We start from the raw sequence: 26,456 nt of genomic DNA on the forward strand, positions 1-26,456 counted from the left end.
AACCACCTGCCGCCTGTGCTTCTGTTTGGAAGTGTACAAATGAAACATGGTGGTCACAACCTGCCATGAGAGCCCTGAGGACCTTGGGATGGGCTTCCTTGAAGGGCAGACGCACGCTGCCCTCTTCCTGGAGCTGAGGATGGCACCCCCGGGGAGGATCCAGGAGGGCCCTTTGGTTCAACTGGGTGGACAGCCAGGAGGACCCTGGCCATCCCCAATTTGACCTCAGAGGGGCAGCTGGTCAGGGTGAGGGGCGAAGGGCCAGAGCACAGGGCCCTGGGGCTCCCTGGCCCGCGTCACAGCGCCAGGGGGGCGCCCAGCAGCTCTGATGGCCCCTCTCTCTCCACAGCCTGCTCCCCAGGGACAAATCGCTCTACCTCACCTAATCCCGCCTCCCTCCCCTCCCCGAGGCTGGCTGGAAGGGCATGTCAGAGCCAGGAGGGCTGCCCACAGCAGAGAGGCCGTGGCAGGAGGCAGGGTGACCGGCCAGCATAGCAGTGACACACCTCTGCCCTGGGCTGAGTCTCTTCCTCGACCTCCCGCCAGACTCTGCAGAGGCAGCCCGCTGCCCGGCGCCCGCCGGAAGAACCTGCAGGAACCTTCTGCCCGCTGACCTGCTTGCTCCAGGGTAACCGCGGACCCTGCTCCTCGCCCTGCACACAGTCCCCTCTGTCTGGACGTCTGGCCCCAGCCCAAGCTCACTGGGCCACCCTGCCGGGGTCACTGACCAACAGAAACTCGCCCCAAGATGCGCAGCCAGGGGCCGGCCCAGCCACAGACGCGCAGGTTTTCCAGTGTGAACTAAAGATTCCGAGCCCCACAAACTGTGGGCTCCGTGTAAGTAGTCAACTAAGTGTTTTAGAACTGTGCTGAAGACATCTGTAAGATTATTTTGTGGGGGAAGAAAAGTAGTTTCCTTTAAGGTACAAAGCGTTTTATATGACCCTTAGCGCATCGTTTTTAAGTTTTCTCTTGAGGGAGACGTGCACACAGCAGCTGGCACAGGGTCTCTCCATGCGCACCCGAGAACCGGACAACGTCTAGCCCCACCGGGAAGCATTTCCCCTTTATTTTTTTGTAAACCATATGTCCACCTATTTAAAATTGCCAGCAACAATTTTATTTCTTTTTGTCTAGCTATTTATGAAGAAAACTTGAGAACAAAGTTGCAGTTTATCCTAACGTGTGCGTGGTTTGGGGTTTGGTTTTGGTTTTGGTTCTTGGCGTCGTTTGCAGCTGTATCCTGGCCCGGCAAATGTCTGTCTTGGTGCCCAGTCCTTCTCTCAAACTCTCTTTATAATAAAACTTCTGAAAAGTTGCAGATAAGTCTGTGTCTTCTTGCACTTTGTTAAGCCAGGCTGGGCCCCCTGTGAGGTGGCATTCGGTGGTGGCTTGGCCAGGAATGAGCCCTATGAGGAGAGACTCTGGTAAAAGTTCTATCTGCCCCTTAGCAGCTCATTGGGCCCGGCGTGAGGACACATGCCTGCAGTCCTATCGACTCAGGAGACTGAGGCAGGAGGATCGCAAGTTCCAGGCCAGCCTCAGCAGCTTAGTGAGACCCTGTCACAAAATTAAAAAAGGGCTGGGGATGTGGCTCCGGGTTAAAACACCCTTGGATCCAATCCCTAGTAACCAAGAAAGAAAAAAAGAAAAGAAAGAGAAAAGCAGCTCTGTATGTGGATGATGGGAGGGAGATACAAAACTTAGCCCAGTTCACGGCACATAATAAATGCTGGATGAATATGTGTTGGCTGTGTGGGGGATACCACACCCAACAGTGCGGCTACATGGGAAGCTAAACAGGCCTTACCATGTAAAACTTGCCCCTCCAGAAACTGAAAAGTGTCCATCAAATTCCTGCTGCCCCAAAGAGTACCCCACATTTAAGTACATTCTTAGGAAACACTCGTATAATCAGGTTTTTTAAATAAGAATTCAGTATGGGGCTGGGGCTGTAGCTCAGGATTGAGCGCTTTCCTCGCATCTATAAAGCCCTAGGTTTGATTCTTTTCCACCAAAGAAAGGAAAAGAAAAGAAAAAGTCTTCAAATAGAACTCATTGTGTGGTGTGCGAGCCAACATAACGCCTAGGGAGAAAATTAGTGAGACAATAACAGTGCGGACCCACGGTGTGGGGCTATGGTGTGCAGTCCACTCCGGGGAGGGCACTCATGAGCAGGTGATGGAGGTGAGTGGTGGGAATGGGGGTGGGGGTCTTCAATACTGTCTGCAGGCAGCACCAAGGCCAAGGACCCCTTAAACCAGGTTTCCCAGCAGACATGGAGGTGGGGCAGTCCTTAAAACCAAAAGGAATAGTGATGTGACTAGGTTAAGTCTGCCTGGGAAGAGCACGTGCCTGGTTGGGGGGTGCAGATTGGGAGGCTGAGGCTGTCACCCCCTGTGACACGGCTCTCAAGGTGGGAGCTGGTGCTCCCTGCTCTGGCTCAGGCCCACAACCTAGAGGTTGGGCTCTTAGGGCCTCTTCCTGTCCATCATGGTGGCCTCCTCCTTCCAGATGATGCCCCGGAGGGACAGTCTCACCATGCGCAGTGCCCTCACTGGAAGACATACGGTAATCCACTTTGGAAAAGGTAAAAAGCAAACCCCAAACAAACCAAAACAACATGCTGCCTGTCGCATCAGCAGCGGCTCCGCCACATGGAGCGTAAATATTTCATGTGGTTCCAATTTCCTCCCCTGCATGGAGCTTGTCGGAAACACAGCGACGGCTTGGGTGGTTTAATATTCCGCTCTCGCTTTCACAATGGAGAGAACAGCGTTGTTGAGATCCACGCAGACAGCCCGAAATAATGAATGACAGGTCATTGGTTTCTTCCTGGGAGAGCCCCTCCTGCCATGCCATCACCCACCGCGCTAGCTGCTCAGGGTCATCTGGAAGCGACCACTGCCCAAGCTGCCTCTTGACTGTCCAGGCTACTCCAAAACCCCCACACAGAGTCTAAGCAGCTGCCCGCAGATATCAGGGGGCTCTGGCGTGGGTGTGATGTGTGGCCCCAGAGAATGGGAACAGAGTCAGTGGGTCAGGTGCAAAAGGCTGAGTGACAGGCCATGGAGTGGACACCAACTGTCCTCTTCCATTGGTTACTGTAACAGAACACCACAGGCTGGGCAGCTTATAAACACCAGGAGTCTTTCTCACAGCTGTGGAGCTGGGAGATCCAAGATCAAGGTGCTGGCCATTCCTGAGTCCAGAGGGAGCCTCCTTCCTGGTTCACGGATCTCTGTCTTCTTGCCATGTCCTCCCATAGCAGAAAGCCACGGGAGCCCTCTAGGGTCTCTTTTAAAGGATCTGAAACCCTATAATCAAGGCTCCACCTTCAAGACCTGAGCATCTTCCAAAGGACCGGCTGCCACATACCATCACTTTGGGTTTAGGATTCCAACACATGAATTTGGGGGAACATATGTTTGGTCTCCAGACATGGTTATGCCCCACCCAGGTCTCCTGTAGTGGCCAGATCCCATTCCCCACCGTGGGAGTGGTGGCTGCTCTGCTCTCAGTCACAGCTGCCACCCTGCCCTGTCATTCCCCTGTTTGGGAGGTTAGGTCCCATCCCCCAGAGCTGCCCACTGCTGGTTGACCAACATGGAAAAGCCCCATCTGCGTTCCAGATCTCCCCGGGAGATCAGGCCTGGGCAAATCTCCAGCCCATGGGCCTCGCTCACTCCTGCCTGCTCTGACCACTCCACACCCCTCAGAAAGCCCCCACTCAATAAACCACCTGGCCAGAATCCCCCCTCAGGTTCTGCACGTCTCTAGGGAAACGCACCTCAGCTGACAGCTGAGGTTGTGGGCACAGAAGGGCCACCTCAGTGACATTCCATTGATTTTTTTTACTGGCTGTGGCCCAACTGCAAATGCAAGACTTTCAGCCGCTGAACACCAACCCAAGCCTCACCCAAGGGCAATCGGTATCCACATCTTTCTATTTCATCCGGCAGTGATGGCCTCCGCCAGGGAGCCAGAGAGGCAGCCCTGGTGTCTTTGCCCTGGATGCACTCACCCTGTCTCTGTGCCTGAATCTGCCAAGCCTGCACCCCACAGCCTTGCCATGGGCCCAAGAGTCCTGCAGCTGCAGTTCCCTCCATCCACCAGGCCCAGTCTATGGCCTGGACCCTTGAGCAGTGGCCCGACATTGTGAAAACCTTCAACTGCTGCCTGCAGCCCCCTCCATTGTCCACAGAGCTGGTCCAGGAACCAGCACCACCCTTCACCCCTAGGTCCCTCTCAAACTCCTCCACCCACATCTCCCCCGCAGACATCCGGAAGTCCTAGCGGGGAGCACACCTGGGGTAAAAAGGCACAGACAGATGTTCAGTGGATTTGCAGACAGAGCCCAAGATGCAAAAATTCAACTTGTTCATTCAGCAAGAACATGAAACCGAGGGGCTGAGCCCTGGGGAGGCCAGGCGGAGTCAGGCAGAGTCTGCCCCTGGGAGCTGAAGGTCATTGAGGAGGTTGGGAAAGAAAACAGTAATATTAAATATGATATGTCAAGAGCTCTGTAATGTTTTGAACAACCAATAAAAAAAGAAAGAAAACAGTAATATTTAATTAATTATAAACTATAACTTTATTTTCTAAACCATAAACATATAAACTTAAAAATACCACGGGACCTTGCCAAAAGGGAGCCAAGAGATGCAGAAGAGGGGCACCCTATCCAGCCGGGGTCTCGAAGGCTTCCTGGGGCAGGTGACACCTGGTCTGTGCCCCATCAGTGGTTAGAGTTGGGCTAATGTTACAGTCGTGGTTGGGGTCAGTGTGGAGGTCAGTGTGGAGGTCAGGTTGGGATCAAGGTTGGGGTTGACACTTGACTCCAGCACGCCAGGCTTCCCCATTCCCAGGACCCCCAGAGCATTTGGCACTCCGACTGCAGCTCCTGGAGAATGTTGGAGGATTCTCCTGGAAGAATTGGAGACAAGGAACCCCCACAGTGGCTGCGTGAGGACCTCTGTAATCTGGAGCAGAGCTGGTTGTCGCCAGGTTGAAGGTGAGGCTCATGCACGATGCTTATCCAAACACCACCTCGACATCCCCCTCCCACACCCAGCCTGCCCTGCCAGCTCGCCCAGCACAGGTGGAGTGAAATGGCGCATGTGCGGACAGCATGAGAGGGGCTGGGGTTTGTAAAGTGCCCACGTGTGTGGGATGGGGTGAATACATGTGGCATGCATGTGTTTGTGAGTAGCATGTGTGCATACGTGTGTGGTGGGTACCTCTCCATGTGCATGGTGTTCATGGCTGTGCACGGTGTGTTCAGGGGGTGCAAGGTACATGTCTGTATGTACGTGTGTGTTGGTGCACAGGTGTGGTTGGTGTGCATGTGTGATAACACAGATACCACCCAAGGCATGTACAGATGAATGCACACACCACACAAATACACTTACATCAAACCCACCCAAGGGCACATTACACACACACCACACACAAGTACACATGTGTATGTAGCTCACGGAGGCATGTGTTCCACACACGTAGCTGCATGCACATGTGTCATACACATGCACACTGTGTTCACACCTGCACTACATTTGTAAACACACATCCCACGTGCACACATGCCCTACACATCCACCCACAGGACACATAAGTGCATCTTGCACAAACATGTCCATCATGTGCACACACACATGCCCACACATGAGCCACACAGCCGTACATACTGGTGTACAGCACACGCACACACATCTGTCAACAAGGGGATTCTCAGCCCTTAAGAGTTTGAAAGAATTCATTTGCGAAAAAGCTCTGTCATGCTATCATAGAACTGGGATTTTTAAAAAAATCACTCTACATGCCAGGTACTAATTGGCTCTGCTTCTCAAATTGTCCCAAACCGGGAGCCCACCAGAGGCTGGAGGGCAAGGATTCAAAGTGTCAGGCGGGTGCAGTGGGCGGGGCAGGAGGGTGTCGCTGTCACAGGTGGATGGACGTGGCCGTCATGTCTCTTCTTCAGGGATAGTAGCCACCGTGAGTCAATGAACCTGGGTCCTTAGATGGTTTCCCCACAATGCTCATTACCACCATGTCCTCTCCACACAGAAGCCCTTTCCAGGTGTGGTGCCCTGGACAGGAGGGGCCAGGCCACGTGGCAGCACCAGTTCTTCCACCTCGGTAGAAGTTTGCGCCTGGCTCACCCCGGTGCTGGTGCTCCTGGTCGGTCCATTTCCAAAGCCCCAGGAAACTCAGAACCAGGGTTCTGCTCCCTAGTGGCTCTGCCACCCCTCAGGCCTCGGAGTCCCTGCTGGGTCCCCAGTGGCCAGTCAGCCAGTGGCGAGTAAGCAGAGGATCATGTGGAAGTTCTGGGGAGCAAGGCCTGGAGGCTCACAGGTCCCTGCTTTCCACTTTCTGGTGGTCGTTGTGAGTCTGCAGGGTGAGGAGATAGAATTTTCCAGAGAAAATGCACCTGGGGGAAATGCAAGTTGGTGGCACTCACCAGGGCAAAGGTTCCTGCCACACATGGCCAGAGAGGTGGGGTACCTGCCGGAGGTTACATCATTTGCACGGGGCTGAGAATTAAGGAGTCACCTGTCGGAACCCGACTGCCTCCCTTCCCAAGTTCCTTACACACACAGGAAACAAGACCCTGAGGCCGAGCTCTCGGGCACCAGAGCTCTGGGCCTGGACTCACAGGAGCCCCGATCTGCCCTCTACCCACAACCCCGAAGTCCTCATCCACCAGGCTCCCACATCTCAGGAAGATCAGGAAACACTAGGCTGGACAGTGGGAGGAGGCAGGGCGATGGGGAGAAGCAGATTTGAGGCCTTGGTGAGATGTTGGGAACTTGGAGGCCTGGGGATGCTTGGGTGCAGAGCCAAAGTGTCCTACACACACTGGCTGCCCCTCAGATATCAACGCAATGACTTTGGCTCCATGTACCTTAGGGACATGCAGCATTTGAGAAAGAATTTTGTCCCACCTGCTTATCATTTTTTTAAGTATTAAGATTTGTTTGTTTGGGGTTTTTTTGTTTTGTTTTGTTTTGTATTTTTGGTACTGGGGATTGAACTCAGGGACACTTAACCACTGAGCCACATCCCGGCCCTTTTTTTTTATTTTTTGTATTTTATTTAGAGACAGAACCTCACTGAGTTGCTTAGGGCCTCCCTAAGTTGCTGAGGCTAGCTTTGAACTCCCAATCCTCCTGCCTCAGCCTCCTGAGCCAAAGTATCAATGTTTATACAGAACATGGTGAATTGTTGGACATATTTATTTCTGCAAAATGATTTCTACCCCGTAAAGTGGACCTGAGGAACGATCACTCTCCTTTAAATGAAGGAAATCAAGGGTGGTGGGCTGTGGGCACGGTTCTAGACAGGATGGCTTAGTTTTCACTGTGAATTCCAGCAGGGCAGGACCAGAGAGGCTTTAAACACAATGGAGGTTGCACAGTGTCTGGGAAGAAGCCCAGACTGTGGCACAGACTGTGGGTTCACTTCCTGGCTGTGACACCTGGGAAACCGTCTGCTTGAAGATTGGTTCCCTTCATGTGAAAACCTGTATTGGTCATAACCACAGTTCAGCCTAACAATTAAACGAGTGGGGGAAAGGGACGAGCTAAATGGAACAATTTAATCAATGCTGTTTGCCTATCTTTCTCTAGGCCTTGCTGTTCCCATCTGAAGAACGGGGATACTATTACATACCACACAAAATGGGCATTAGGATTGCCAAGGGATGGTATGTGCAGAGGGTCAACAACCCAATGCTTGTTGACTATTATGTCGTAGGTTTTTTTTAAGAACCTGGGCGGAGCATCAGAGACTGCTGTAACCCTGAGTCTGGCCTGCTTTACTCTGCACACGGGAGTTGGAGGTGCCTCTGCCCTCTCCTGTGGTCTTGCTCTAGAAAGCCCCCCCGCCCACCACCCACCTGTCCGTCTCTGTTCCCTGGCTTTCCCCGGGCTTGCCCTTCTGCCATGAGAGCCATGGAGGAAGGCTGCCCCCCCAGAGGACGGCATTCAATATGGACAGGAGTTAGTTGGCATTCACTCAACAGGTGTTTAATAATAGCTGTACTTAATGCCGAGACAAAGGGATAAAGAAGAGAGCAGGCCGATCCCCACCCCCTTGGACCTGCTCTTAGCAGGAGACACAAACATCAACCAAGAAATACACTTAAGACTTCAAGTCGTAGCAATGTCAAGGGCAACACGAGGACTGTGAGCAGAACGGGTGGCCGTGTCAGCGATCGGGGAAGGTGGGCAGGTCTCCCCTCCGCTATCCCAGCTGTCACCTGCCAGCCTCCCTCATTGTTACTGAGCAAAGTCCTCTGCCTTCTGCGGTGAGGGGTCTTCTCTTCTCGGGGTCCATCTCTTCCTCTCTCTTGCTGTGCTTCTTTGTTGTGGTGGATGGCGTCTTCCGGTGCTAAGAAAGGGCGCGCAGGGAATCAGTGCTGGGCTCTGCAAATGCCTCCTCCCACCCCTGTGCCAATGGCCGGCTTATCTGGGCAGTGTCTTGACCCTCACAGACGGCTCCACTGTGCTCCAGGCTCCAGCGTGGCCACCAAGTGTCGAAGGCCATATCTTTCCTATTTCCTGGCACGTTGCTTTCTTCCCCGTCTCTGGGAACTTCTGGGTTTCCTGTCTGTCCTCTCTGCCTTCAAGCTCACAGGGACACGCAGCCTCTTCCCCTCCGATGGCTGCTCCGGCTGGGGGAGTGCTACACCGTGTCTCCCGCCCAGATGCTTCAGTTTACTCCTAGACCATAGTTGAGAACCTAGAAACCAAGAGTCTGGCTTCTGTGTGCTCTTGACAATGAAGAAGCGATAGTCCTCATCCCTAAGAGTAAGCATTCGAGGAACCAAAGGCATCAGTTGCTCCCTGTGGACTCCTGTCTCACCCTGGGGAGAAGGGGGCTTGGGAGGTGCCCAGGCCCCTGCATCTTCCTGCCTCAGGCTGGCTCTAGGACCCAGACTCCCAGCTCAGCCCTGCTGACGCCCGGCCCAGTCCATCTTTCACGAAGACAGTGCATTATTCATCTACTCGAGCTGTCGTCAGGAAATGCCACACTCTCGGGGCTTAAACTAAAGGAATTTCCTTTCTTTCCTTTCAGTTCCAGAGGCTGCAAGTTCAAGATCATGGTGCCAGCAGGGTCGGTTCCTTCTAAGGTCTCTCTCCTCGGCTTGCAGATGACACCCTCTCACCGTGTCCTCACTTGGTCATCCATCTGGGCACACACCCCTGGTGGCTGTGTGTCCAAATTTCCTCCCACAAGGAAACCGTGCAGTTTGGACTCAGCCTATTCTAACAGCCTCATTTTAACAGGATGGATAGGCTCTGTATGGGTGCAAAGAGTCACCGGGTCCCTCTTCTGGGAGGATCCTGTGAAATAGAATGTGCCACATCTCCAGCCCACCACTGCTCATCCCAGGGAATCCATGCATCTGGTCAGGGGCTGTGCATGCTTTCCACAGCAGAAACGGCATCCCCTGGTAGGTCAGCTGTGGGCAGTGCAAGGTGGGCCACTTGCCCACATCCCTACCCCTGTGTCACCTTTCCCACATGCCTTCCCATACCTCCAAGCTTCCCCTCAGGTATTTTCCTTAGCTCCTTTGACTCCAGTCCACAAAATGTCATTAGTATAAATGGAACCAGGAAACTATTATCAGCACAAGTAGAGTTGCAAATGCAAATGTCATCAGGGCCGGGCAGGTGACAGGAACAAAGTGTGCTCAAAACCACCCTCCTCACCACAAACAGACAAAAGCCCACACGGGCCAGCTAGATGCCGCCTCTGAGCATCTCCATTGTGATCCCCCACAAGTGTCTGGTGAAGGGTGGGCTTTGAAGACAGACACTCAGACCTGGTTTTGAACCTTAGCTTCTTATCTGTGTGATGCAGTCCTGTCTCAACTCCTAGAACTATAGTGAGAAGATATGAAATAAAGTGTGTGACATACAGGGTGCAGGGTCCGGCATGCATGCAAACGCTTAAATGAATAGTAGCTATTATTGTTGTGAGAAATGAGGAAGTAGTGACAATGATTTTGAAGAAGTTGTCTCTTCTAGTGCAAATTTATGACAGCGCTCATGTGTGAAGCAGTGGCACCTCTTGGTGGTCAGAGGTGAGAACTGCAGGGCAGAGTGGCTGGCCTAACAGGTTAGAAGCCCAATAAACCTTCAAGGTCAAACTATGGGTTTGTATCTAGATCTGACACCAGCAAGCAACACCTCCATGATCAGCCTCCATATTCACCCTTACCAATGATTATGGGCCCATGAAGTGGCACTGACAATTTAACATGACAGGATTATATCACATGACACGCAGTGAGCCCTTAATAAGTACTGGCTATGATCCTAACATGACCTTAGCAGGCCTCCAGCATGTTCCCAGGCTCAGAATTCCCCTGGTCCCTCACTACCAACGTCTCTTCCTCTGCTGAGCAGGTGAATCAGGTGGGCATCCAGTTGTTATTAATTTATTGGGAGATAGCAGAGAGGGGTCACTCTGGATTGGAGCCCCTGACCTAAAAGATAGAGCTCCTGAAGGCACCTGGATCTTCAGTGGAGCAAGATATTCCTTTGGATTGCCCTATCCATGCTTCTCTTTTTAATTAAAAATGCCTGGAATCCAAATAACACAGGAGGCCATCACAAGTTTGAGGCCAGTCTGGGCAACGTAGACAAACCCTGTCTCAAAAAAAAAAAAAAAAAAAAAAATTGAAAGTTCCCTACAAGGATGCCTGAAAGACCAAGAAAGGGTGAATTCATCATCTATTTCCCCCCCAAATAGGAGGGTCTGGGGTCACTGGGGATGGGGGACATTCTTGTCATTACCTCCAGTTGGCTCCTGGGCTGGGCACTATAGACCAATCACCCCACCTGTTCATCTGGCCATCCCTGTGTAATAGGTAAAATGATTTTCTGAATTTCACAGGTGAGAACACTGAGGCTCCCCAGGGTGAGTGATTTGCCCAGGGCCACAGAGCTAGATAGTGGGGGAGCCTGGGTGGAAAGCAGGCAGTCCAAGGCTAACTCTTCTCTGTGGTTGGTATTTGTCCAACAAAGAGGCACCCCTTCCACTCCCAAATCCAGGCGGCTGCAGCTATTTCTCTGATTGACTAAGATCTATCCCAGTAGCCCCCTCAGACCAATCAAAAATGAACAAAAATTAATCATTCCACCGACACCGACCCATCCTAATAAATGCAGCCAGTTGTGTGTGTGACTGGTCATGACTAGCTGGTGGACAAGCCTTTGCTTTGGAATAGCTGGGGCCTGACCAAATAATTCTTGCTTTTAAAATGATCTATTTTTTTTTATTTAAAAAAATTGAAAACAAAACAACTGAGGTCAAAATTACATATTCAAACATGCCCAGTTCTGAGAAACACAGATGGATTTGTTTTGACAAATGCAGTGTCACCACCATCCCAGGCACAATCCATAGCCCAATGCCCCAGAATATCCCTCCCACGTCTTCCCGCTGATCCCCAGGCCCACGGCCCCAGGGAAACCACTGTTCTGGTTTCCTATCACTTTCAGCTTGATTTTGCTTTTCCTAGAATTACATATAATTAGATGCATAGTAGATCCTGTGCAGACATATGCTTTTTTTCACCTAATATAATGGCTTTTAAATTCACCCATTTCCCGTATCCGTAACTTGTTCCTTGCTATTCCTGAGTAGGATGCCATCGTCATGGGAAGAGCATGGTTTGTTTTCCATTTTCCTGTTGATGGTCATGTGGGTGTTATTAGTTTTGGGCAATGATGTCTAAAGCTTCTGTGAACATTCCCTGTTCGTCTTCTTGGACATACATTTTCAGTTATTTTGATGTGGGATTGAAAAGCCTGAATCGCCACGTAGGTGTCCACTTTCCCTGCCAAACCGTCTCCCAAAGCAGAAGATGCAATTTGGCCAATTCATTTTAACCACACATGTGAAAGCCAGAGCTACCAACTGACCTCCTCACCAGACAAATGACCGTGTGACTAACTAGCTGGTTCTGGGGGCTGGAGAGGCTTCCAGAGACAGGCTGGATGCTGACCAGAAGCGACAAACGAGATCAGGGAAGGCTGCTGAGGCTCCCCTGGCGAGCTTCCGAAGCCAGAAGCCTTCTGAAGGGTCGGGGTCCCCAGTCCCATGATGTAAAGGAAAATCCTGAGTTGTCTTGAATTTAACTACAAAGGCTAGAGAGTGGGGAGGGGAAGTTAATCAGTTAGCAGCTGCTGGGAAACCCACAGACCCTACTGCACGGTCCTGAATGTATGTGAAACCATGACCTAAGTCCATGGAGAAAAAGGCGGCCGCGCCCTGTTTGCTCTGATGCAACCGCTGAGCCCGCAGCACGAAGCCACTCCTCATGGCCTGCCCCAGCCCAGAGCTTGCCCTGCTTCACACGACCTGCCCCTCTTATCTGTCGTCAATGAAGCTTTGATGTAGACACCTTTTCCTCCCTATGTTTTATAGAAGTGCTCTCGACTCCAGGTCTGGAGTCTTTTCCATCTGCTGCCTGGCCCTGCTCCTGGTAGTTGTGGGAACTTGTCCTGGGACCTGGTCTTTTCCTTTTCTGATTGGCATTGCCATGGCTCAGTTGCAGAGACTCAGGTCCCTGGGTCTCCAGAGATGTGATTGACCAGCCTTCAGGGGAGACCTCCAGCTAGGTGCTCCTTCAACCCCTGGAGAAAGAACATGAGGATGTCCTGAGGCTTCGCGTGGCCAGGGGAGGTAGGAGGAGGACGCAGGTCCTCTCTGGTGCTAAGTCCTCTCTGGTGTGAAGGAGTCAGAGGTGGCCGTTTGATGTGTGGTGGCATGTTTAGCAGACCTCCAGCCATCGATGACAGTGTTCCCATCCTACCCCCAAGATGTGTCATCCATAGAGATTGTCCAGTGCCTCCAGAGGGCAAAGATCATCCCTGCGTTGAGAACCACTAGGTTAAAAAAGTCCTAAGATGAGCCCAGGTTCACAGGGAGGAGACCACAGAAGCACAGGGATACCTGGAAGTTCTCTGGGGGCCACCAAGGGACCTTGCATCGATTCCAGATCACCTCCAGCTCACTTGGTATCTGCAGGACCCTTCTTTTGAGGTCAACTTCCCCACCTGATGAACTGAGCCCCAGGTAGGTCAGAAGCTGCAACTCGAATCAAGTGCAGAGCGATCCTGTGACTCGGGGTACTTGGTCACATTTGCTGAGGATCTGAGCTGAAGCATTGAAACCCCCACGCAGCTCCTCCCCATACCAGGTAACAAGTGTAGGGACACGGTCTGAAACCAGGCCATCTGCCTGGTGGTTTTGGGAGTCAAAATTTCTAGAGCAAACACATGAGCACATAAGAGGTAGTCAGGGGGCCCCCGAGAAACGGGAGTCCTTAAGGCAAAGGTGGTGAAATCTCCCCAGCAGGGGAAATGACACAGGCAAGCTAGATCTCAGGCTCATGAGGTTCACAGACACCAGAAAACGAGGAATTAAAGAGCAGCCCGGTCTCCAAGGCTTTAGAATTAAGACAACGCGCCCGGAGACCAGAAGTGGGGAGTCAGCTCAGACCTCTCGGACTCTGAGGTCAGCAGAGGTACCACCAAAAACAGGATCATTAAAATCAAACCCCCTGAAGCAGGGTAGCAATCTGCCCAGCTCCAAACCCAATTAGGAACTTTCCCAGACCATGAGGAGCAAATTCCAGGTGATAGAAAATAAGAGCCCGGCGTAGAAGAGTCACTGGAGTAACCCACAGTTCCATTTATGTTATTAGCATAGTAAAATTCGCGCCCAAGGGTGGGGGACTTGAGATGGCAGTGAGACATCTGTGGCATGAAACAGCATGATGAGAAAGAGTGCAGGCACAACTGGAACCCAACGCCAGAGACTGGGACCCTCCCTACCCTAGAGACCCAGGAACAGCTGTACACCTTCGTCCTTCATTTGAGTCAGCCTGGATTTCTGTCCATCAGGTGCTGCTTCCCTTGTATTTGAACGTAAGAACAGAGAGTCCCGATTCAGTGGCAGTTGTGCTCGTATCTGATTCTTCTGATGGACAGCACAAGAACCCATCAAGCAGATGGCGCAAGTGTCCAGGCTGAGCACTGCAAAAAGGACACTACCTCTACAGGTGACATCGCAGAGCTACATTAACTCCTGTGAGTGATGGAGACTGAGTCCTGGAGACCAAGAGAGCCCTGGCCTCACCCAAACCCATGCTGGTGGTCCAGCCATGCCACATACTTGGGGGAGCATGTTCACTCCACTTCCAAGTCTGAACCTGATGCGGTGACCTCAGAATGGCATGCTGCTGCCAGGGTCACGGGCACCTGTCTGCGTGCGGCTGAGCATGCCTGGGGAGGGCAGCTTGGCACTTGTCTGATTTCTTTCAAGCGACAGATCTCTGGACACTGATTTTAAAGGTCAGCTTTTGGTTTGCTTGACTTTTTTTTTTTTAACTGATGGATTCTCACACCCACACCTCTGTAGCCACTACTCGGCTCAACAGAGGACATTTTCATCACCCCTGAAGGTTCCTGGAGCCCCTTCTTCATCAGAACTCCACCCTCCTCCCCGCCCCAACCCCTGCTAACCGCCATTCTGACTTATCGCCATACATTGATGCAACTTTGTATAAATGGACTTGTATACTGTATTCTTTCATGTCCAGCTTCCCTTTTATACATCTCATTTTAAAAGATTCACTCCTCAAGTTGTGCACATCAGTCATTTTTACTTTTTATGGGTGTGAACTATGATAAAAGTAAGTTTGATTTATGAAATGGTCCTAGGTTGGATACTGCTGTTTATGCCCTAGTGCCAGAACCTCCCCTCCCATCCACAGCGTCCCCTGACCTTCTCCTTCCCCCAGAGCCCTGACCACCATCACCAACACCTGGAGGGAATGTCCTGCCTTGGTCCAGCAGTCCCCCAGGGCTGACCTTGACTGTTCAGGCTCTGTGATGACATACTGACTTAGAAATTACTGGAGGAAGCCCGGCAAGGTGGCACACAACGGCAATCTAGCACCTTAGGAGGCTGAAGCAGGAGGATCGCAATTTTGAGGCCAGCCTCAGCAATTTAGTGAGGCCCTATGCAACTTACTGAGACACTGTCTCAAAACAAAAAGTGCTGGGGATGTGACTCAGTTGTAAAGTGTCCCTGGGTTTTATTCCTAGTACCAAAAATAATTTTTTAAATTAAAAGTTAAATTATCAGAAGAAGAGATGCCTTTTCTAATTTGCACCCTGGCCCTGCCTGGCTAGCTGTGGCCATCAGTGCCCTGTCCACAACCTACAGCCCTTTAAGGGCTGCCTCGGTTTTTTTTTATTATTATTGGTTGTTCAAAACCTTACAAAGCTCTTGACATCTCATATTTCATACATTAGATTCAAGTGGGTTATGAACTCCCATTTTTACCCCAAATACAGATTGCAGAATCACATCGGTTACACATCCACATTTTTACATAATGCCATATTAGTAACTGCTGTATTCTGCTACCTTTCCTATCCTCTACTATCCCCCTCCCCTCCCCTCCCATCTTCTCTCTCTACCCCATCTACTGTAATTCATTTCTCTCCTTGTTTATTTTCCCATTCCCCTCACAACCTCTTATATGTAATTTTGTATAACAATGAGGATCTCCTTCCATTTCCATGCAATTTCCCTTTTCTCTCCCTTTCCCTCCCACCTCATGTCTCTGTTTAATGTTAATCATTTCCTCCTGCTCTTCCTCCCTGCTCTGTTCTTAGTTGCTCTCATTATATCAAAGAAGACATTTGGCATTTGTTTTTTAGGGATTGGCTAGCTTCACTTAGCATAATCTGCTCTAGTGCCATCCATTTCCCTGCAAATTCCATGATTTTGTCATTTTTTAGTGCTGCGTAATACTCTATGGTGTATAAATGCCACATTTTTTTATCCATTCATCTATTGAAGGGCATCTAGGTTGGTTCCACAGTCTAGCTATTGTGAATTGTGCTGCTATGAACATCGATGTAGCAGTATCCCTATAGTACGCTCTTTTAAGGTCTTCAGGGAATAGTCCGAGAAGGGCAATAGCTGGGTCAAATGGTGGTTCCATTCCCAGCTTTCCCAGGAATCTCCATACTGCTTTCCAAATTGCTGCCTCGGTTTTGATGCCATCACTCCAGCTGAAATGGCACAGCTGGCTCAGCCAGGATGGGATGTACGCTCCCAGCTGTGTGGAGAGAGTGACTCCCTCCCCAGCACAGCGGTTCTGCCGCTGGACTCTGGGTTCCTGGTCTTGCCCTCGGAGACCCCTGAGCTCTTCCCCAACATGGACCCGACTCTGTTTCACTGCTGTCCCTTCCTCTCCCCCAGAGCTGCCTCCAGATTTCGGATGTCATTTGTGTTTTTGAAAAGGAGCCTGTCTCTCTGGGGCTCTGGCTTGCACACAGATAGTGTTTTCTGGTCAAGTAACGAGGAGTAAAGTCAATCTGTAAATATCGGTCAGTGATAGGTGGAGCTATCAGACGTATAGGTGTATCAGTAAGCTGTGCAGCGTTCAAGCTGTGCCCAAACTTTGTGAATTAATACAACTATTTATATAGCTCACAGTTCTTGAGGACCCTGTATTCATCCATTTTTCATCATTATAAGGAAATGCTTAAAGCAAGCTAACTTTATAAAGAGTTTATGTAGCTTGAAGTTTTGGAGGCTAAAAATCAGGCAGCCTCATTGATTTGGCCTCTGGTCAGGTGGCTCTTTGGCAAAAGCACATGGAGGAGTGAGTGTGAGGGGAGAGGTCGCGTCCTTACATAGGAAGCCAGAGAGCTCTTCTGAGGTTGGGTGCACTCACAACATCTTATTTTATAAGAGGTCAGGGTCCCACGAGGGCAACCTTGTTGCCTTCTAAGGGCGGCTCCCACAATGACCTATGGACCTCCCCGGGCCTCCCTCCTAAAGGTCCCCAAACTTGACCATTGCCATTTGGGACCAGGCCTCCAACACATGAACCCCTGGAGGACAGAACACGTCAAAACCTCCTTCCTTCCAAATCTTCTTTGGAAAACTCAGAATCATCTTGTGCACTGGTGTCCAGTACATGAGTCCCCTGCAGTGCCCCTAGTGGCCGTCTTCCCTCAGCTGGTTTATTAGCAGTGATTGGCTGCGCTCACCTCCTTGCTGAAGGAGATCAGTGGAGAAGAGTACAGGCTCTGGGTTCTGGTCCCAGCTCTGCCCGTCCCTCACCATAGTACCTGAACCAATCACTTCAGCTCTCCCAGCCTCAGTTTCCTCATCTGTAAAATGGAGGGGCTAATGTCCACACTATGGAGCTACTGCAAAGTGAACAAGCAGAGCACATTGATTGTGCGCTCACACGGTGCTGGGCTTTGTTCTAAGCACGTTACTCACATGGTAATAATCACCCTGGGAAAGAACACTAAGAAGATTGCAGTTGGGAAGAGGCAGAGGCGGGATTCAAACCAGCAACCTGGCTTCAGAGCCCATGTGCTGAGCCACACTGCTGCTATTCTGCCCCCAGATGAAGGAAGCAAAGGGCCCAGCCCAGAGCTGACCACAGAACCATCCAGCAGGGGAAGCGGAGAGAGGCAAGAAAGGGGAGTTTGACCTCTGACAACAGAGAAATCGGCACAAAGAGAACAGTTTTGAGCTCTTCTAGTTTCGGCAAACTTCAATTTTGCATTTTAGATTTTAGGGTTTTTTATTGAGTTACATAAGGGAGAGGCGGGTTTCCATGTGGCTTTGTCAGGCTTGTGGCCTCTAAAGGTCCTCTCTAGGCCTGCATCGCCCAGCACAGCCAGATCCTCTGTGGGTCCATCAAACATTATGGAACTTCCCCTTCTTGCTGCAAACCCTGCATCTGGCTCCCATAGTTCCCAGACCCTTCCCTTTCTTTGCCCTGGAAGAGTCTGGCAAATCCTCCCCCAAGGTAGTGGTCAGTGATCACAGGTCCCAGCAATGCCACGGTTTCCCTGTGGTTCCAGCATGGTATAGAACACCTTAAATGTAACATGGCAGGGGACTGGTTAAACCTCCAGGGACCGAGGCTGGAAGGGGAGGTACCAGCCAGGCTGGGTCCTGAGCCACTGGAGGAGCCTGACTCCATCCAACCTTACCTGATGGGGTCCAATCCCAGGCTCAGGAAGCCACCTTCTTTGCCAGCCATCCCAGGTCATTCTAAGACAGCCCTCCCGCGCTCCCTAAGCTCTAAGCAGTCTTCACCACCCCAAATCTACCTCCTTTGATCCTCACGCCTGCACTTCCTGGGAAGAAGGCCGTGAACAGGGATCAGAGTCTCTTTGGCATAAGGGGAAACCAAGGTGCAGAGAGGGAGGGAGGCCGGGGACACAAGCCAAGCCAGAGGAGGTGCTTGGGAGAGAACCAGGGCTCCTGAGGACCCGGTCATTGAGCCTGAGCCTGCCGGTGGGTGAGGGACCCTATCCTGCTACCCACTTGCTGAGGCCACCCACTGAGAAAGCAGCTTAATGACAGGACTTGTTCCCAAGCAAGCTAGAGAACCATGTCCCTCCACAGGCTGGTGTGACTTGGGGCAGGTCTCCTCTCCTCTGAGCCTCTGTGGAGATGGCATGGAGGTCCCCTGTGACTGAGACATGCTGGGACTGTGTAGCTGGCGCCTAAGATGATTCCACCTTTTTGGGGTTTGGGGATCCTCCATCAAAATGCAAAAGGGTGTGTGACAGGTATGGTGACTGTGCTGTGACCTGCTGACAATAAGGACGCCTGTCTCCCAGCTGCTCTCGACAGCTGGGTTATACGTAATGTCAACGCTGAATGTAAGCCTCACTATAACCCAGGGAGGTGGGCGGTGTTGTTACCCCCATTCTATAGATGAGAAAACTGAGACTCTGAGAAGTGGAGAAAGTGAGCCAGGACTGGGATCCAAGGGTCTTCCTCCTCTAAGGGCAGGCTCTTGCTCCTGGATGTCTGCTTTAGAAACAGACTCCACTGTGCAAGGTGTATAGCCCCTGAATTGCTCCTCCAGTACTGAAGCCCCTCATCGCCCCTCAAGAAGCATTACGGGAACTTTCTGAGCATGTGAGGACCTAGACCAGCAGGACCCAGCTTCCCCCGCCTTTCCTTCACCAGTCCCTCATCCTGGCCCACAAGCAGACACTGCAGCCGAGCCACGGAGCCTGTGAGCAGACACAAGTTTATTACTGCACAGCCTGTAGCACCTGAGCCCCCACCCCCACACCGGTTCCAACCAGGCCCCACGGCTCTGGCAGCCACAGGCTCGTCCCCAGCACAGGACCAGACCCAAAAACCCAGAGCAACGATCTTAGAGTTGAGGCCCGGAGCCTGTCAGCCCTGAGGAGCCTTACCCCACCCCCTCATTCCCTAGGAGTCCAGAAAAGCCCAGACACAGATGCAGAGTGGTGCCCACAGCTGGCTGGGATGGGAGCGTCTGCAGGCTCCTCTCTGCAGAAGCACAGCTCAGGATTCCAGCCACGCTAGAGGCTCTGGCAGCTGGAAACGGGCAAGTGCAAAGCTAGAGGGGAAGGTTCCCAAGGATGGAGAAGGGGGAAGGGAAAGTTGTTCCAAATGACCAAGTCCTGACCTGCCCTGGGAGGGAGCCTGGCACCACACGGAGGCTCCAAGGTCCAGAGAAACAGAATAGCAGCAGCACCTCCAGCTCAGCTCGGATGCTGTGGCCACATCCTTCCCCAGGAAGGGCTTGGGTGGGCCTGGGAGCTCTTTCCCTTCTTCCTGGAGACAGGGAACCACAGCCCTTAGCCCCCAGGCCACCCCCCAGCAAGCCTGAGGGCCCAGACACAGTGTGGTGAGGACATCTTTAAGTGAGGTGCATGTGAGTGTCGTTTGCCAAGCACATGGAAGGGGCTTTCTTGTGCAGACTGCACCAGGCTGATCTCTCAGCACCCGCCTGAGAGTCTGCCCAGGGAAATCTGCCTCCCTTTCATGTCATGCCTCCCTAAGCCCACAATGGCCCTGGTGGGGGAAGGGGACAAGCCGATTCATAGGGCACCATACGAGCTGTAGCTCACGGGCCCGAGAACTTCTGTACAGTGACCCCAAGGAAATCAGCAACTCTAAATGCAACTCCAACCTCAGACACACCCACAAACAGGGACCACCACAACTGCACCTTACCCTTCCTCCCACCCCGCCCCGCCTCTGGGGTCAGTGGCTTCCTAGGCAAAGGCTCCCATTCCCCAGGTCTCCCCCTGTTCTACTGGGCCAGGAGGAGGCCAAGTGGATTGGTGGGAGAAGGCGGAGCACTGCATGCTGGGATAGTCAGCTGAACTTGTCCATGTCCTCCACCATCATCCAGAACATCTGTAAGTCAGGGCCAGCTGTGTGCTGGGTACAACAACATGGTCCAGGGGATTTCAGCACCCCCTCAGCTTCCCAGGCAACCTTGGGCCACCAGCCAGGGGACTAAGTTAAAATGGGAGAGGGGTAGGAGCAAGAGGGAGAACATCACCGAACATCAACATCCTGCTTAAGTGACTTCTTCCAAAACACACAAAAGCTCAGGGATTGGGTGACAAGGGGCAAGGAGAAGGAGTGGGTGAGGACAGGGGACAGGAGCAGATCAGGAAGCTCAGGAGACCAGGGGTCTCCCCTCAGGGCTTCCCTTGCCCCCGAGCAGAGCGCCCCTGGAGGGGTCCCAGACATTCTACTCCTCTGGCACCCAACCCACAGCACGGCCCCGGGGAGGCCTCCTTAAGCGTCTGTGGTGTGGATGTGAGCTGGGCGCGGGGCTCCAGGAGCAGAGTCTTGTCCTCTTTGGCCACCTGCCTGGCATTGCAAAAAGATGGATCATGGTGTCCGCGGAACTCCTGGCTCTGCAAAGGCACAGCAACGAGGTGAGGTGAGGGAGGGAAGAAGGGTGCTCCAAGGCTGACCACCCAGTGGGATGCTGGGCGCGGGCCCCCTTCCCCACCCCCCAGGGCAGCCCCGGCCCCTGGCTTTGGCACTCTGCGAGGCCTCCCCTGGCCCTGACGCCTGCCTCTGCCTATTTGAACAGGTTGTTCCCTCTGCTGTTCCACTCTTCCCTTCCTTCCCTCCCTCTCCCCCTCTGTCACTTGGCTCTCTCCTTTCCATCCTCTAAGCCATTGGTGCCTACAGGAAAGGCTCCAAAATCCCCATGAAACAGGCAGCCCACAAGCTCAGCATTTGCCCCCAGGTGGACCTGCCAGGCTAGTATTATCCCTGGTTAGCTACGCAGTGATGGCACAGGGATTCCTTCCCTCTCCTGAGACTGACTACGAAACTCCAGCACACTCTAAGCTAGATCAAAGAAGGGCTGTTTGGGTTGTTGTTTGTCTTGCAGGGGGAGGGGGCAGAGGACAGGGGCAATAGGCAGGAACTCTGAGAGCACTGCCAAGCACAGGATTCGCTGTAACGGCCAGCCCTGGCAGGGGGAAGACTGTCACCCTGAGACCAGCTCAGACTATCCTTTTTTTAGAGGACTGTGTCCAGTCTCCAGTTCCATCATGGAGAGAAAACTGGGATGGAACCAATGGCAGAGGAAGGGCATGGGGTGGGAGGGACTGAGGTGGGGCAAGAGGGCGTGGTGCTCAGCCCTGCCCACCATCTCCGGTGGACTGTCAAGATGCAGGGATCTGAGGACAGCATCAGGAGCCGCTCAGCTTGATGTCTGAACTGGGAGATCTCCTCGCTGTGGGCTGTGAGGATTGGCTGTCACTCCTCAGGGCAGGAGTGAGTCTCTGCTGCCTCTACAGCTCCCCCTGGAGGCGCTGCTGAGCAAATGTTGGTCCAGTGAACGAATGGATGGGTGAATAAAGTGTGCAGCTAGGGACACCTAGGCGTGAGCAAATGGGGTGGGGAGCCCAAGATCCGCCAAACCCAGGGCAGATGTGACTCCCCAGAAGAATGCTTGCTTAGCAAGCACAAGGTCCTGGGTTCAAGCCCCAGCACGGTAGAAAAAAATAACAACAATAATTAGCTTCAGGATGGATGCCCAGTCCCAAGTGGGTTCCTTCTCCTGTCACCCTGACCCAGACTTCCTAAGGGCTCCTCCCTTTTCCTGCTTTCCCCTGCCACACCTGGTAGACGAAGGTCAGGTCAGGAGATGGACAAAGAGGATGGCCAGGCCGATGTTGAGCAGGATCACCATGCAGATGAGGACAGTATTGGGGACCTGGAACAGTGGACAGAGGCTGCCTGAGTCCCAACAGCCTCTCCACAACCCCAGTCAGATTACAAGCCTGGCCAGAGGCGCAGGAACTTCTAGAAAGATCCTCCTAAGAGCACCCCCTGTGTGGTCATTGTGGACCCTGGATGGCAGACTTTGGGAGCTGAAAAGATTCTTGGAAATAATTAACATAAGCCCTCAGGGTCCAGAAAGGGACATGAATATATCTCAAACCACAGAGCAGGAGAGACTCAGGCCTGGAACCTGGGTGGCAGGCCTGATGGACTGCTGATCCCTCCTGTGTGGCCTTCCTCAGCCCCTGAGAGCCCAGCTACACTCTGTTTCTGCAGTAGTGGCGTCCAGCCTCCCATGGATGGAAAGGTCCAGAGTCCAAGACCTGCTGGGGTCTTCCTCCACCCCCAGGAAGCCATCCATGCTACACCCTGAGCAGATGAGCAAGCTGGGTCCCTGCACAAGTCTTCCCCACCAGCAGGTGGCCCATCCTCCCTTGGCTCAGGCTCTGCTGACCCTGTTCCTGAGACCTGCCTCTATGGATAGGACACCAGGGGCAAATTCCTACCCGGAGGTGAGGTAGGGATCTTTGCCTTGTCATTTGGGCTCTGAAGTCCTCTAGGCACCGGGACAAAGCTACACTCCAGTATTCCGCCTTCCCCGCCCCCAAATGCCCTGCACCCCAATCCTGCCTCCTGCCCTGTGGACCTCAGATGTCTCTTCTGCCCATAGACTCACCTCTTCTACCTCCACCTCCGCCTCTGCCAGCAGCGCCGCCTCCTTCCGAGCCTTCTTCTTGGCCCCAGCCTTGGTCAGCCCTCTGGCCTCGGTCTTGCGGGCCTTGGCCTTGGACTCGGCTTTGGGGACAATGGGCTTGGGCTCCATCTTGGAGGGGGCCTCGGGCGCAGGCTCGCAGACTTGGACCGCAGGGGCCTGCACGGGGGCGGTGGCCGGGGACGGTGGCGCGGAGTCGGACCCGGAGGCTTCGGGCTCGGGCTCATCCTCGAAGGGCGGAGGCGCGGGCGGCCCTGTGCGCACGGCGTAGCTGTGGTAGCCGCGGTACAGCGCCACCTCGGGATCCCGCGACGGCGCGGGCGGCGCCTGCAGCGCCTCGATGGCCATGTGTTCGGTGGCGGGGCGCGCGGGGCTGCGGCGGCCCGCGGCCTCGGACGGCGTGACGGGCCGGCTGCCCTCGCCACCAGACTCGCCGTTCCAGGCGCCCGGGCCCAGCAGGCCGTCCTTGGACGTCCCCGGCCGGGGACGCTTGGGCTGCGGGGGAGTCCCGGCCGGCGACGGCGGGCCCCCTTCGGGCCGCGGAGTCTCGCGCTCGTGCAGCTGCGGGCTCTCGCGGGGCGGCTGCGGGACGCCTGCGGCGCCCGCGCCCCGCTCGGGGGGCTCCAGCAGGCTCTCCGAGTTCTCCAGGATCTCCTGCAGCAGCCGGCGCTTCTGATATTCCGGACCTGCGGGGCAACACGAGGAGGCTGCGTGGGAACCCCACTGCTGGATGATCCTGGGCCAGGCACGTCACCTCCTGAGCCTCGCTCATTTACTCAGCCAGCACTCAGGGCATGAGCTGATACCAGGCCCTGCCTGGCCTGAGCAGTTTCCTAATATGAACTCGTTCGTTTTGATAACCCTATGAGATTGGTGCTATTGAAAACCTCCGATTTCCAGATGAAGAAAGAAAAGACCCAGAAAGGTTAAATCACTAGCCCAATGTCACACAGCAAAGGGCAGATGTGATGCTTTTAACTAGGACACTGGTCTCTTTACATCCCCTTGCCTGAAAAATGGGCCTAGTAATACCTATTTCATAAATAGCAATGGAAAGATAAATTTAGAAAATGTGTGCAAAATGACAAGCTCAGACCCTGGCACAGTAACAGCCATGGCTACCACCACCCAAGGCAAGCTAGTGTCACTCTTCCTGGGCCAGCAGGGGGAGCACTGTGACCAGAAGGGACGTCTCTGGGGCACAGACTGCACTCCTGGGTCTTCTATCTAGTGTCACTTGGGCTCCCTTACTGCAGTGCAGTCTGTCAGAGCCATTGGTCCTCCTTACTCTGCAGCCTCACTCCCCACCTCCCGTTGTGTGCCTCCCCATCTAACTGTTCCAAGCTCCTGTGCTTTTGGGCCTGCAGTTCTTTCCATTCAACTGTCCCACCCAGTACCCCCTGGTGCAGTAGTTCTCAAAAGTGTGGCCCCAGACCAGCAACATTGGCCCTGCCTGGTCCTCTAGGCATGGGCTCCACCCCAGACCTACAATCAGGACCTGGGGGAGGGGTGGGCCCAGCAGTCTGTGTCAAGATCAATCTTGAAGGACCTGATCTGTCACACAGCACTCATCATACTGCATGAAATTGAGGTTTACCAGTTGCCTTGCACGAAGTAACACAGCTGGTGAGCAGCGGAGTCAGGATTTGAACACCTGCAGCCTGTGTGCCTCACCCCATGCTGTCTTTGAGCCCAGCACAGACCTGACATTCAGGAAGTGCTCAATTAGTGCTTGACAAAGTATTGAGCAGGAGCAGGAAGGACCATTTGCCCCCGCATCCACCAGAGACTTACCACTTCTCTAAGCTTCACCAGCCCCAACCAACAGGGACAGGCATGCAGGCAGAGATGTGTCTCCTCCGTGTCCTTTTTCATTGTCCCATACCTTGTCTGCATCATGCCTCACAGTTTCCAAAACTTAGAGGCATTCATGAGCCTACTGAAGTATCTCAGCTTCCCAGCAAGCAAAAAAAAGTGCCCATCGCCCAGTGGCCCTACCTGGCTGGTAGAAGTCTGGAGCCAGCTCCCTGGCCAGAGTGCGGGCAATGTTCGACTCCTGGTTGGCGGCCAGAGCAGCCTGTTCCGCTGCCTCAGCTTTGGCCCTGGCGTGGCTTGTCCTAAGGAGACAATAGGGCAGAACACTTAGGGTCCCACCAGAAAAACAGTCCTTGTTTCTTCTCCCCATCCCATGCAGAGACACCTGGACCCAGCATTCGCTCGCTCAGGCTGTCCATGGATATTTATCAAAGCCTGTGCCCAGAACATTTCCTCTACTTTCTGGGCACACGAGAGACCTCATGTCCCAGCCTCCCCTGCAGTTAGGTATAATGGGGTGACTCTTCTGGCCCCTGCGTAATGGGAAGCTCTGGTGTGTGCGCTGTCCAGGCCTGGCCATAAAAACCTTTTCCCTGTTGCTTGTTGCATGCAGAAGAGGCCAACGTCCCACGACAGGGCATTTAACACCTTTTGTGTCACAGAGTCCTTTGGCAGTCTGGTGAAGCCTGTAGATCCATCTCAGAACAATGCTTTTAAAATGCACAAAATTCATGGGATTACAAAGGAAATCTGCAGTTATATCAACACACTGTCACCAAAATATTTAAAATAACAAATTTGCAATATAATAATGTATGTCCTTCTTTATTAACACATTAAACAAAATGTCTATCAGGCCTACTAACTACCATAATTTAAAAGTATAAATTAGCATAAAGGATATTTCAAAGATATCTGCAACAGTAATGTGATATGAAAATATGTATGATTTCCATTGACAACAAAATCACAGATACTGAGAACGGTACCATGGCTTATTGCCTACTTCTACAAATGAAGAAAATGCTGAATTTTAGTTAGAGGTTGGTAAAAAAAAAAATAACACTTTTCCCCACCTCTAGTAGATACTTTTGGTGCCCAGCCCAGATCCCTTTACTGGGCAAATTGCACCTGCCCCCTAGCTGTCGTGACTGTGGGCTGCTAATGGCTCATTGCTACCCCAAGGATTGCAACCAACAGAAACCACTGTGTTCCACAGTTTAAAATGCCACTCCCTCTACCCTTGCCCAAGCAGCCCGCACCAGTGACTGGCTGACACCAATCAGCCCCCTCTCACCCCAAGAGCAATCCACTGCAACCCTGGGGCACAAATCCTTGCTCCAGAGGCCTCAGCTTCAGGCAGGGCTCCAAAAGAGACCACAGGCTTGCTCAGCTCCTTCCCCATCCCTCCTGATGCTCCCACCCCTCTTTCCTGGAAGCATGTCCTCAAAAAAAAAAAAAAAAATCTCTGGATTAGGAGTCCCCATCTCACGCCATGTTTCTAGGGACTGGAACCTAAAACGTCATTCAAGTTCATGGACTCTCCACATTCTACCCAGAGAATCCCTGGTGGACTCCAAATGAAGAAATGGAGTGGAAGGAGCCCAAGTGCATAATTGACAGCCCCTCCCACAGTCCTACACTGGAACGTGACAAGAGCAAACTTTAAACATTTATGAAGCACCTGAGATTTGAGAGATGTCTGTTTCAGCTGCCAGTCTAGCTATACTAACGGCGGCCCCGTTTACCACAGGCCAGGCTCAGTGCTCCA

At 52.8% G+C, this 26,456-nt stretch overlaps 2 protein-coding genes across 5 annotated transcripts in view; one reads left to right on the forward strand and one right to left on the reverse strand.

Moving 5' to 3' along the window:
* Tox2 (TOX high mobility group box family member 2) overlaps positions 1-1,326 on the forward strand; it is a 128,106-nt gene extending 126,780 nt beyond the window's left edge. For 3 of the 4 annotated variants that reach the window (XM_046433717.2, XM_058575422.1, XM_058575423.1), the window contains exon 9: positions 547-1,326. In XM_046433717.2, the coding sequence (XP_046289673.1) occupies positions 547-613 (67 nt within the window). In that variant the 3' untranslated portion in view covers positions 614-1,326. Of the gene's footprint in view, positions 1-349 lie in introns of all 4 variants that reach the window. The other variant, XM_046433718.2, reaches the window with a different exon arrangement.
* Positions 1,327-19,095: 17,769 nt separating this feature from the next.
* The window catches only part of Jph2 (junctophilin 2), a 59,923-nt gene continuing 52,562 nt past the window's right edge, over positions 19,096-26,456 (reverse strand). Inside the window, exons 3-6 of the mRNA XM_046433866.2 lie at positions 24,869-24,987; positions 22,835-23,556; positions 21,996-22,090; positions 19,096-20,771 (exon numbers count right to left, since the gene is read on the reverse strand). Of these exons, the coding sequence (XP_046289822.1) occupies positions 22,010-22,090; positions 22,835-23,556; positions 24,869-24,987 (922 nt within the window). The 3' untranslated portion in view covers positions 19,096-20,771; positions 21,996-22,009. The remainder of the gene's footprint in view (positions 20,772-21,995; positions 22,091-22,834; positions 23,557-24,868; positions 24,988-26,456) is intronic.

This window comes from Marmota monax, unplaced genomic scaffold, assembly GCF_021218885.2.
Source record: "Marmota monax isolate L192 unplaced genomic scaffold, Marmota_monax_Labrador192_F-V1.1 WCK01_AAM20220418_F8-fsc00014, whole genome shotgun sequence".
Classification (NCBI taxonomy): domain Eukaryota; kingdom Metazoa; phylum Chordata; class Mammalia; order Rodentia; family Sciuridae; genus Marmota; species Marmota monax.